This window comes from Theropithecus gelada, chromosome 3 (assembly GCF_003255815.1).
Source record: "Theropithecus gelada isolate Dixy chromosome 3, Tgel_1.0, whole genome shotgun sequence".
NCBI classification, from domain to species: Eukaryota; Metazoa; Chordata; class Mammalia; order Primates; family Cercopithecidae; genus Theropithecus; species Theropithecus gelada.
This window is the reverse complement of record NC_037670.1, coordinates 154,611,928-154,625,239: the sequence shown is the minus strand read 5'-3', so window position 1 is coordinate 154,625,239 and position 13,312 is coordinate 154,611,928. Positions and strand designations below refer to the sequence as shown.

Below are 13,312 nucleotides of genomic sequence, written 5' to 3'. Positions count from 1 at the left end.
TTTTTTTGAGACGGAGTCTCGCTCTGTCGCCCAGGCTGGAGTGCAGTGGCCGGATCTCAGCTCACTGCAAGCTCTGCCTCCCGGGTTTATGCCATTCTCCTGCCTCAGCCTCCCGAGTAGCTGGGACTACAGGCGCCCGCCACCTCGCCCGGCTAGTTTTTTGTATTTTTAGTAGAGACGGGGTTTCACCATGTTAGCCAGGATGGTCTCGATCTCCTGACCTTGTGATCCGCCCGTCTCAGCCTCCCAAAGTGCTGGGATTACAGGCTTGAGCCACCGCGCCCGGCTTGCTCTGTTTTTAAGTTTAGAAATTTTCTCACTGTCAGAATTGATTTCTCCCCCACTATAGTATAAGATGATAATTTTACTCACTTTTATTTTATGCTAAAATTGATAACTAGTTGTCCCAATATCATAAATTATTTTTACCTTTAATTGACTTGGAGCCTCCTTTGTATTACATGTGATTTTGCGTATTAGAGTCTTCTGGGTGATTCTGTACACTTGCTGTGTTTTTAGTGTTGTGTGTAGCAGTTTCATTGTGGACTGTTAGAACAAAAAATGTCAAATACTATTGCATTTTTGATTCAAAAACAGATAAATCAAGCTTATGTTCTATTTGTACAAAAGAAGTGACAACACCAAAATGTCAAGTATAATTTTTATTTTTAAAGAAATAATTTTTTTCTTACATTAACTCTCCCTTTGTACCTACTCTTTTCCAGTCATTTCTTTTGCCTTGTATATCTTTGTATTTACAAATTTGAGGGGAAAAATAATGAAATGAGTTTTTTTTAACCTTAGTAATCTTTCTTTTTTTAAATCTTAAAAGATGTATCAGGAAAATATCAAAAGAAAGTAAAGGTGACGGCCGGGCACGGTGGCTCACGCCTGTAATCCCAGCAGTTTGGGAGGCTGAGGCGGGCAGATCACAAGGTCAGGAGATCGAGACCATCCTGGCTAACACGGTGAAACCCCGTCTCTACTAAACAAAATACAAAAACTTAGCCGGGCATGGTGGTGGTCGCTCGTAGTCCGAGCTACTTGGGAGGCTGAGGCAGGAGAATGGCGTGAACCCTGGAGGCAGAGCTTGCAGTGAGCTGAGATTGTGCCACTGCACTCCAACCTGGGCGATAGAGCGAGACTCCGTCTCAAAAAAAAAAAAAAGAAAGTAAAGGTGACAAAGGCATATCGAGAAAACATAAAAATAAGGTGGTAGTATTAACAATGTATAACTTCAGAGGAGTAAGAATTAGACAAAAGGTCATTTTAAGTTGATGGAAGAAATAATACATAAGATGAAATAGTTACAATCCCAGTCCTTGTATATTGAATAATACAGCATCATAAAATGTAAAGCAAAAACCTTTAGAAAAATGAAATCAATACACACAATTGTATTGAAAGACTTTAGCATTATCAATGTCTGATAAAGTAGGCAACAAATAAGGACACAAAAGATGGGAGCAATAAAATTTAATAAGAACCTCCATAAGAACACTATTGAATATTGTGCCATTCTATTTGAGATGGTCATGGAATTGAACATGTTGTATTTTCTGACCAAAACAAAAAGAAAACTAGAAATTAAAAATAAAGGTTTGAAAAATACCACTAAAATATTTTAAAATACTCACCAAATTATTAGGTTAAATTAAAAATAGGAAAACAAGAATGCTTCAGTATCAGAATTTATGGATATAGTAAAAGCTATATGCAGTGGTAAATTCTTAACCTTAAATGTTTTTATTTTTGTTTTTTGGGGGGGGTTTTTTGAGACAGAGTTTCACTCTTATCGCCCAGGCTGGAGTGCAGTGGTGCGACCTCAGCTCACTGCAGCCTCCACCTCTGGGTTCAAGCAGTTCTCCTGCCTTAGCCTCCTGAGTAGCTGTGATTACAGGCACCCGCCAGCATGCCCAGCTAATTTTTTTATTTTCAGTAGAGATGGGGTTTCACCATGTTGGCCAGGCTGATCTCCAACTCTTGACCTCGAATGATCCACCCACTTCGGCCTCCCAAAGTGCTGGGATTACAGGCATGAGCCACCTCGCTGTGCCCATTTTTGTTTTAAAAAATAAAAACAGATGTACTAAGAATTCAGGTCAAAATTATAAAATTATAACAAGGAGGATACAGAAAAAATGATAGATATATGGTACAACGTGGATGAGTCCTGAAAACACTATGCTAATGAAAGAAGCCAGTCACAAAAGACCACATATTGTATGATTATAGTTATATGAAATGTTCAGAGTGGGCAAATCTATAAAGACAGGAAGTGGTTCTAAAGTTGGGGTGGAAAGGAAGGAGAAAGGAGATTGATATCTGATCAGTTCTTTTTTAGTAGGAGGAAGGAAAAGAATGTTCTGAAATTGATTGTGATGGCTTTATAATCCTGTGAATATACTAAAACATATTGAGTTGTGCACTTTACATGAGTGAATTGTGTGGTATGTGAATTTATATCTCAATAAAGCTATTTTTAAAATGATAAAAGCAAATGTTAATGAATTATTATCTAAGAGCTTTTTTCTGTGTGCATGGGAAATCCCATAAAATAGACAAATCTGTCAAATCAGCAGGGCAAATAAGACATAGACTTAAGGAGAAATTGAAATGGAAGATTTAGAAAAGGATATAGAGAAGTTTAAACCAAAATGAATATTTTTACATTTTATGGTAAGAGCAGAGAATAGCTATTACCATAACGTTTCATGTCTCTGTGTTGTTACTCATCTTTTAAGTTATTCTCTCTGCTGAAAACACTCTTAACATCATCCTTTGTTTGTTTAATGGTGATAAAACATACCATTTTTAAGTGCATAGTTCAGTAGCGTTAAATGCATTCAAATTGTGCAACTGTCACCATCATCGTCTCTAGAACTTTTCATCTCCCCCCTGAAACAATGTGCCCATTGAAAACAGTTAACTCTCTTTTTCCATCCCCTAAGTCTCTGGCAACCACTATTCTGTCTCTCTGAATTTGATACTCTTTAAGTACATCATTTAAGTGGAATCATACAGTATTTGTCCTTTAACTGGCTTATTCACTAGCATAATGTCCTCAGGGTTCATCCATGTTGTAGCATGTGTTATAATTCCCTTCCTTTTTAAGGCTGAATAATACTCTATTGTATGTATACACCACATTTTGTTTATCCACTCATATGTTGATGGCTTCTACCTTTTGGCTTTTGTGAAGACTGAATGCTGCAGTGTACAAGGCTGTACAGCTTATCTGTTTGAGTCCCTGCTTTCAGTTCTTTGGGGTATATATTAAGAAGTAGAGTTTATATATCTATTTTTAATTTTTTGAGGAAACACTCTATGGTGTTTGTTTGTTTTGGTAGAGATGGGGACTTGCTATGTTGCCTGGGTTGGTCTCAAACGTCTCGACTCAAGCAGTCTTCCTACCTCAGCCTCCCAAAGTGCTGGGATTACAGGCATGAGCCACCACACCTGGCCCCATACCATAGTTTGTAGCTACTTACATTCCTACCTTAGAATATTTGCATAATGATATATCAAACAAAGCATAATATTTTAAAATAGTTGCTTGTATTAGTCTGTTTGGGCTGCCATTAAAAAATGCCACAGGCTTTGTGGCCTGACAGAAATTACTTTCTCATAGTTCTGAATGCTAGAAGCCTGAGATCAAGGTCCCTGCCAGTTTGGCTTCTGGTGAGGGCTCTTTGTGGTTTACGGACAGCCACTTTGCCCTCCCATGCCTTTTCTGGTATCTCTTCGTGTAAGGACACTGAGCCTGTCAGAACAAGGCCCCACTCCAATGACCTCACTTAGGCTGATGACCCCCTTACTTCAAAAACAGCCACATTGGGGGGTAGGGTTCCAACATACGAATTTGGGGAAGACACAGACATTCAGTCTATAATAATGTTCACTTTTTTCCCTCTAGACTGTAACCCTCTTGAGCACAGGATTATGTGTTTTTATTCATCTTTGTTTCCTTAGCCCAGTACATGGAATATAGATGCTACATCAGTGTCTGTTGAGCCAAACTAATAACTTAGAAAAGTTAATGAAATACATTACTTTTCTTGGAAAAAAAAAAAAAAAAGCCAAAAATTGGCTAAGAAGTAGAAAACCAAAATGAGAGAGAAAATTTAAAAACGATACATCACATACATCCCCAGAAGACTGTAGGGCCCTTAAGTTTTATTATTGAGTTCTTTTAAACTTTGAAGACACAGTTACTTTATAGACTTTTTATTATGGAAAATCTCAAACTCACAAAAGTGAAGTGACCAGTTTTAATATAGTGAACTCCTGTGTATCTTTTACCCATCTTCTAAAAGTTATTAATATTTTGCTGGCCTATGAACAGCTAATTCTGATCCAGTAAAACAACATGTTAGCATCAACTTGAGTTAGAAAACAGGATTGAAATCCTGATATGATCTTCAGCAAGTTATGTAAACTCATAAGGCGAATATAGTAATCATGTGTACCTGTTATTGAAAAGATAAAATAAGACAATGTATGTATTAAGCATAATTAGCACATTGCCTGACATATATAATGATTGCCTAAATACTTGGTATTCAATATGAATTATTACCAAATACAGAAAAGATAAGAACACCACTACCTATTTTACTTTATAGAATGTAATAAAACTTAAAGCACAAAATAGTTCCCCCTGGGATCTGTAAAAAACAAACCAAAAAAACTTAAAAATAAATAGGACAATGTGAAAGTTGTAAACTAAATAATGGTTTGAATTCACAGAAATTAACAACTCTTTTTTCTTCTTTTCAAAATAACCTTTAAGGAATAATTGATAACCAGGTAAAGTTTATCCTAGCAATACAAGAAATCTATTAATACATTATATTCAGGAGTTCATTTAAAACCTAAAGTTTGAAAAGCTGTTTCCTAAAAACATCCATTTTCATATTAAAAACTTTGGTTAAGTGGCTGGATACACGGTAAATATCGAAAATCAATAGCTTACAGTTATATATATGCCAGCATTATTTAGTTAGATCTATAGGGGTTTCCAAATTCCTTTCATAATTGATTTAAAAACATAAGATCCCAAGATTGAGCTTTAGAAGTGGGGCCAAAATATTGCCAAGAAATATAAGAGATGCTAGATGAAGAGAGAGAAAATGTTCTTGGATAAAAAGATATTGTTATAAAGATTTTCTCCCTACATGCTAATGTATAAGGTGTATGCAATTCTAATTAGTCCCAGTCTACCATTTTTTAAAAATAGATTTATGCAAGTTACTCATTGATTTTAAAGTTAATAAAGAAAAACAAATGAGCCAAGAAAATTTTGAGTAACAGGATACTTCCCCATAGACATTAAAACTTAATAAGTGAAATATTATGGCCTCTAGGCAAAAATAGGCCAATTAATGCAATAATAGCCCAGATATAGTGTATATAAGGATGTAATATGTTAATTTTAAAAATAAAAGAAATCTGTGTGGAAGAGGATTAACATTTTTATTTTCAAACAGCATTAAACAATTACAAGACTGATTAATCTTTAACTTGTTGCAAGCTAATATAAAGTGATCATAAGACCCCAATAGAAAAAAATTGTAAATGTACTTGAGTAAACATTTAAATAAGTAATCCAAGTGACTAGTAATTGTATTTTTTAAGTATTTAACATCATAAATATAGGGAAATGCAAATTAAATGTCCAGTTTTTAAAATTCTTGTATATCAAGTAACTGTTAATATGCTTTCACCAAATAATTTCAGTTTTAGGAATCTGTTAAGGGAAGCCATCAGACATTCAAAGATTTATGTACAGCTATCTTCATCATAACATTGACAAAGCTGTGTATATTTTAGAGATTTTAAAATACATAAAATATGAAAAAGGATTATATTATCTCTGGGTGGCAAAGTTACAGATGTTATTTTACTTATACTTTCTATTTTTAAAAATATGCATGTGTTACTTCTTTTTTTAAGAGACAGGGTCTTGCTCTATCACCCAGGCTGGAATGCAGCGGCACGGTGATGGCTCACTGCAGCCTCTAACTCCTAGGCTCCTTGAGTTACTTTTTTTTTTTTTTTTTTTGATGGACTTTATTTTTTAGAGCAGTTTTGGGTTCACAGCAAAGTCAAGAGATCTCGTGTAATCCCCTGTCCTAACACGCATAGCCTCCCCGATGATTAGTATACCCCCTCACAGTGGTATCTTTCTTACAGCTGATGAACCTGCATTGATACGTCATTATCACCCTAAGTGCATAGGTTACATTAGGGTTCACTCTTGGTGTTGTACGTTCTATGGGTTTGGACAAATGTGTAATGATGTGTTCACAATTATAGTATCATACAGAATAAAAAATCTGTACCACTTACTCATTCTTCTTTTCCTCCAAATTCCTGTTAACCACTGTTCTTTTTTTTATTTTTTTATTGCTGCCATAGTTTTGCCTTTTCTAGAGTGTCATGTACTTAGACTCATACCTGTGTAGCTTTTCGGATTGGCTTCTTTCACTTAACAATATGCATTTTAAGATTCCTGTATGTCTTTTCGTAGCTGGATAGCTCACTTCTTTTTTTTTTTTTTTCTTCTTTGAGACGGAGTTTTGCTTTTGTTGTCCAGGCTGGAGTGCAATGGCGCGATCTCAGCTCGCTACAACTTCCACCTCCCAGGTTCAAGCGATTCTCTTGCTTCAGCCTCCCGAGTAACTGGGATTACAGGTGTGAGCCACCACGCCCGGATGATTTTGTATTTTCAGTAGAGACAGGGTTTCTCCATGTTGGTCAGGCTGGTCTCAAACTCCCGACCTCAGATGATCCTCCCGCCTCAGCCTCCCAAAGTGCTGGGATTACAGGTGTGAGCCACCGTGCCCAGCTCACTTCTTTTTAGTGCTGAGTAATACTCCATTACCTAATTTTGCCAGTTTATTTACTCATTCACCTACTGAAGGGCATCTTGGTTGCTTCCAAGTTTTGGCTATTATAAAGCTGCCATAAACGTACAGGTTTGTGTGTGGATGTAAGTTTTCAACTCCTTGGGTAACACTAAGGAGCACAATTACTAGATCGTATGGTAAGAGAATATTTACTTTTGTAAGAAACTGCCAAAGTGGGTTTCAAAGTGGCTGTAGCATTTTGCATTCCCACCAGCAAAGAATGAGAGATTCTGTTGTTCCACAACCTCATCAGCATTTGATGTTGTCAGTGTTGTGGATTTTTGCCATTCTACCAGATGTTTTACTTAAGTCAAAAACCAAAACAAAATGAATTTCAATTAAAGAAAAATAACGTAAAGATCTTTTATTTTGTATAGTTGGCGAGCTTTAGCCCCTCTCCTCCTTCTTCATACCCTACCACTGTTGGACCAGTAGAAAGCAGTGGATTGAGATCTCGCTACCGTTCTTCACCTACCGTCTACAACTCACCTACTGACAAAGAAGACTACATGACCGACCTACGGACTTTGGATACTTTTCTTAGAAGTGAAGAAGAGAAACAGCATAGGGTTAAGCTGGGTACATATATATTTTCTTTATATCTACTATACCTATTTTTGGTGTCACTTAATCCTTAACCTATTATTTTCATTATTTTAATATCCATACTAACATACTTTGTTAGCACTTTTTTTACTTTATATGTAACATAATTTTACACAGTTAGAATTAAGTTCACAATTTAAGAAGTGAAATATAGCTAAACTAAGAAATCTTGAACCTACAATAAGATTGAAAGCTTTTTTGTATAATGTAAGTTACAATTTCTATTTAAAGTTGAGGCTACAAAATAATGTTTTGAAGCAGTGCATAGTAAACTTACTCAAATTATAGCTGTCTCTTTTCAGGTAGTCCTTTGGAAGGTTGGTGTGGCAGAGCAGGCTGAAAGAGAGAGCATGTATTCACTTGAGAAGCGCTGCTGTTTTTCAGAACATTTTAAAACTTGCGTTTTAGTATTTCCTGAAAGCCTATAGTTTACCTTGGGAAAGAGTGTTAGCAGATCTTAATCTGTTTGGGGTGGATTTGATTATTACAGAGTCAATTATTTGAAACCAAATTAGGTTATTGAACTGAGTAATGATTTTTCCCTGTCAGGAACTTTCATGGAAAGCATATTAGGCGCTACTAAGGAAGCCGGTTATTGGACCATGGCTCTTTGTGTCGCTTGAAGTCTCACCAGTGATTTTTAATTTCATTTTGCCTGAAAGTGCCACAGATGTTACAGAAACCAGTCAGTATTATCTTCTTATTTTTGATACATGCTTGTTAAAAAGAATTTGAAATATTTTGGGTCTACTGAAACTTTAATACAGAGTATAATACGAAGAACCTATGTATCCTTGGCACATCTTTGTAATACCTAGATATTTTCTGACTTCACTTTTATTCTTTGACCCAGTAGGAGCTATTTAGAAGTAATATTATTGTTGTTTGGAAGTGTTATTGGTGTTGCTTTTAATTTTCAAGCCTGAAAAGGCTTGGTTACCTTTTTTTCCTCCTAAGTTAATTTTACTGTAGTTAGAGAATCTGATCTGTACCTATCAATTTTGTGTTTATTCGTTTGAGACTTGCTTTTAGGTCTACCATGTGATCACTTTTCTGTAAATGGCTTTGGTATGTTGAACAGAATGCAGAGTCTCTAAATTTGGGCCTCTATATTTGTTCACTGTCACACTTCTTGATGGTATTCTTAAATTCTTTATCTTACTAATTTTTATCTGCCTGATCTATTGGTTGGTAAGAAAGTATGCCAAAAGCTCCCATTGATTGTCTTCCATTAAGTGTTTTCTCACAATTCTGTCAGATTTGCTAAATATACATACGAGATTATGTTAAATGCATGTAAATTCAGAATTGTGAATATCATTCTGGTGAATTATGCCTTTTATCTTTATCTCTTAGGCTTTTTGCCTTAAAGTCTATTTTGTCTGACATTGACACATCTATATTAATTTCTTTTTGGTTAGTATCTGTCTGGTATCTCTATCCCTATTCTGTTAGCCCTTCTGTGCCCATAGGTTTTCGAAAATTAAGTATTTTGTGCAAATTAATAAATGATTAATAAGTATTTTGTGGGAAGCTACTTATCTAAAACTACATAAATATTTGGTCCCCATCAAATTTTTTTTTTTTTTTTTTTTTGAGAATAGGTCTCACTGTATTGCAGTGGTATAATTTTGGCTCACTGCAGCCTTGAATTCAGGGCTCAGGTGCCTCTCCCACCTCATCCTCCTGAGTAGCTGGGACTACAGATGCATGCCACCATGCCATGCGAATTTTTGTGTTTTTAGTAGAGGCAGAGTTTTGCCATGTTGCCCAGGCTGGTCTCAAACTCCTAAGCTCACACAACCCACCCACTTTGGCCTCCAAAAATGCTGGGATTACAGGCGTAAGCCACTGTGCCTGACCCCATCAAAATTTGACTTACTAGTTCTAACATCCTTTTAAGATTATTTTCAAAATTATTACTATGTTGGTTGTCATGGGGCTTTCCAATTTCATCATTTTTCCTATGTTTATTTATTCCTTTAACATTTTTCTTTTTTTTTTAAACTAATACAGTATACATAAAATTTACAATATTAACCATTTTTTTTTTTTTTTGAGATGGAGTCTTGCTCTGTCGCCCAGGCTGGAGTGCAGTGGTAGATCTCAGCTTACTGCAACCTCTGCCTCCCAGGTTCAAGCGATTCTCCTGCCTCAGCTTCCCAAGTAGCTGGGATTACAGGCGTCTGCCACCATGCCTGGCTAATTTTTCTGTTTTTAGTAGACACGGGGTTTCACCATGTTGGCCAGGATGGTCTCCATCTCCTGACCTCAGGTGATCTGCCTGCCTCAGCCTCCAAAGTACTGGGAATTACAGCCATGAGCCACCGTGCCTGGCCCAATATTAGCAATTTTAAGTGTTTAATTAAGTGGTGGTAAGTACATTTACATTATTGTGTAGCCACCTCTTACATTTATTTCTTGGTATTCTATAAGATAAAGGTTTCTTCTCCCTAATCATATCACTTATGTTGATGATTAGGTTGTCCCAGATTGGGCTAGTGGGATGCTCTGTAAGCTGACTTCTCTGTTCTTTTGACATGTTACCATCATTCTTTGAGCTAATCCCCCCACCCCTACCACCTTTCCAGTACCACAAAATGTCAGGCTCATTTTGTGTTGTCCCTGGCTAGCTCCAGAGTCAGTCTGTTTCTCTAAGAGCCCTGATTCCTTTTAATGGAGAACGATACTTAGAAATTAATATCTGGGCACTGGGCACACTGTTGTTATTGAGGTATCATTATTCCAGGTCCTCTAGGAAATATTTGTATAGACCCATACACCGATATATGTACACACACACATCTATATGTATTATTCTGTCTGTTTTTAAAAAACCATGAGTTTATAATGTTATTTCTAATTCCAGTCCAGCTATACAGTTTATTCTGTCCTCCCCAGTTTTCATATTTGTAACTTTCTCCAGTAGTAAAAAACCAGCCCTCATATTCTCTCTCTCATGCACACTTTCTTGCTGAATCATTTGAAAGGAAGTTGCAGGCATCCTGCCACTTCATTCCTGAGTATTTCACATGCATCTCCTAAGAACAAGACATTTTCCTTTCTACAATATGAGCTGGGCACAGTGACTCACACTTGTAATCCCAGCACTTTGGGAGCCCGAAGCAGGTGGACCACAAGGTCAGGAGCCTCATGATCAGACCAGCTTGACCAACATGATGAAACCCTGCCTCTACTAAAAAATTAGCCGGGCTTGGTGACGCGAGCCTGTAATCCCAGCCGCTCTGGAGGCTGGGGCAGGAGAATCACTGGAACCCGAGAGGCAGAGGTTGCAGTGAACCAAGATCTTACCACTGCACTCCAGCTTGGGTGACAGAGCGAGACTCCGTCTCAAAGGAAAAAACCAAATAACTACAATGTGATTGTCATGCTTAAAATACTACAAGTGTTCATATTCACATTTCCCCAGTTGACCTATACTGACCCTTATAGTGCTTTTTTTTTTTTTTACTGATGCAGGATCCAGTCAGGTATCACATACTGCATTTACTTGTGCTTCTGTTGTCCCCTTAAATCTAAACCATTTGGATAGTTTGGGTTGTGTGGGGGTTTTTGTTTTGTTTTCTTTTTTTCTTTTATGACATTTACATTTTGAAGACACCAGGCTATTGTTTTGAAAATTCAGATTTGTTTCATCATTTTGTTACTATTAGATTCCGTTTAAATATTATTTTCTGGCAAGAATACAACATAGGTGGTGGCATGTCCTTTTCAGTGTATGACATCAGGAGATGCGTGATGCTGCTTTGTCTCTGTCGGTGATGTGTAATAAAATTGGATCACTTGGTTAAGGTGATAGCAACTGGATTTCTTCATGATTTTCCCTTTATGTCCTGTTTCTATAACAGCATTTTACCCAGTGATTTTAGCATGTATTGATGATCCTTGCCCTTGATAAAGTGGTGATTATAAAGTGGAGATTTTCTTTCTTTCTTTTTTTTTTTTTTTTTTGAGACAGAGTCTCGCTGTGTCTCCCAGGCTGGAGTGCAGTGGCGCGATCTCGGCTCACTGCAAGCTTCGCCTCCCAGGTTCACACCATTCTCCTGCCTCAGCCTCCCAAGTAGCTGGGACTACAGGCGCCCGCCACCACGCCTGGGTAATTTTTTGAATTTTTAGTACAGATGGGGTTTCACCGTGTTAACCAGGATCGTCTCGATCTCTCAACCTCGTGATCCTCCCGTCTTGGCCTCCCAAAGTGCTGGGATTACAGGTGTGAGCCACCACGCCTGGCTAAAGTGGAGATTTTCTAATTATTTATTTGTGCATTTCATAGTTGGGCATTCTTCTCTAAAGAAGAGCGTTCTGTTTTACCCCCACCCCAACTTTTTTGGTTTAGTCATTGTGGACTCATCAGCTCTTTCTTTAGTAATGTCTAAACTGTTATTTAACTAATTCATTGAGTTTTTTAATTTCAGCCACTTGTTTTCATTTTATAGTTTTATTTGGTTCTTTTCAAATATGCCAGGTTTTTGTAGAATATTTTTTATTCTTATGTTTTCAGTTCCTTTTTCTGTCTCTGTTGCTTAAACACACTTTTTTAAAGTTATTTGTCCAATAGTTCAATTATCTAAAGTTCTTGGAGGTTAAATACTCACCATTTTTGTCTTGTTAGTTCTTATGCCTGGAGGCTTGTTTCCTTGTATTTGATGTAATTTCTGTTTGTTTCTGGTAAGTTTATCTTGGCTGGATGGAAGCTTTGTCTCTTCCTAGCTGTCTTGTATTTGCCTCTGTCAGGTGCTTTAGGAGTATTATTGACTTTGAGCTAACTTAAGTAATTTCTAAGCTTGGAGATTCCTGGACCTCACAGGTAATATAAATGGGCACTCTAAACCCATGTGAAGATATATCTATGATTTTTAAATGTCGGGGTGCTTTTTCTTTTTTTTTTTTAAATCTCCCAACAACCTATGACAGACAAGCTTTCATTATCTCCTGGTCCCATTGAACAGATTTTTTTCTTATCTACTCAGAATGTGGCCCTTTGAGATTCCTGGTCCTCTACCAGCAGCAGGGACTAGGGGTAGGAGAAAGGTGTCAGCCCAACTCTCTACCTCTTATGGGCCCAAATCCTTATCTCCATTTCCCACTTGGGCAATGAATTCCAAGCTAATAGATTTCTCAAGGCCTACAAAATTCTTTAGAGCAGCCACAGCATCCTCTTACAGGCTATTTTGATTTTTAATTCTCTTTTCATTTTTAACCATTGGCTATTCATAGCCTTACTTTTTTGCAAGCTCCATTATTCATTTTAATAATTTTGTTTTTGAGATTGAGGTTTTTTTTGTTTTTGAGATGGAGTCTAGCTCTGTTGCTCAGGCTGGTGTGCAATGGGGTGATCTCGGCTCACTGAAACCCCTGCTTCCTGAGTTCAAGCAATTCTGCCTTAGCCTCCTAAGTAGCTGGGATTACAGTCGTGCGCCACCACACCTGGCTAATTTTTGTATTTGTAGTAGAGACGGGGTTTCACCATGTTGGCCAGGCTTGTCTCGAACTCCTGACCTCAAGTGATCTGCCCACCTTGGCCTCCCAAAGTGCTGGGATTACAGGCGTGAGCCACCGCGCACCTGTCTAAAGAACATATTTTATTTAATAAATATTTTTAGATATTTATGGTGGGAGATGTTTTAGGTTGTCTGGTTTGCTGTGTTGCCAGATTTCCAAATCTCCATGTGCTTTGACTCTTAGTTTTTTGAGGTTCTCCAGCTGTAGATTGTGTGCTATTGTGGGGTGGTGGTGGTATGCATCATGGAAAGGCCTGTTTTGTCATTACTTGC

General features: G+C 37.2%; 1 protein-coding gene across 3 annotated transcripts in view; it reads left to right on the top strand.

Annotated features, from left to right (window-relative positions):
• TMEM209 (transmembrane protein 209) overlaps window positions 1–13,312 on the top strand; it is a 41,777-nt gene that overhangs the window by 5,676 nt on the left and 22,789 nt on the right. For all 3 annotated transcript variants that reach the window (XM_025380770.1, XM_025380768.1, XM_025380769.1), the window contains exon 6: window positions 7,289–7,490. In XM_025380770.1, the coding sequence (XP_025236555.1) occupies window positions 7,289–7,490 (202 nt within the window). The remainder of the gene's footprint in view (window positions 1–7,288; window positions 7,491–13,312) is intronic.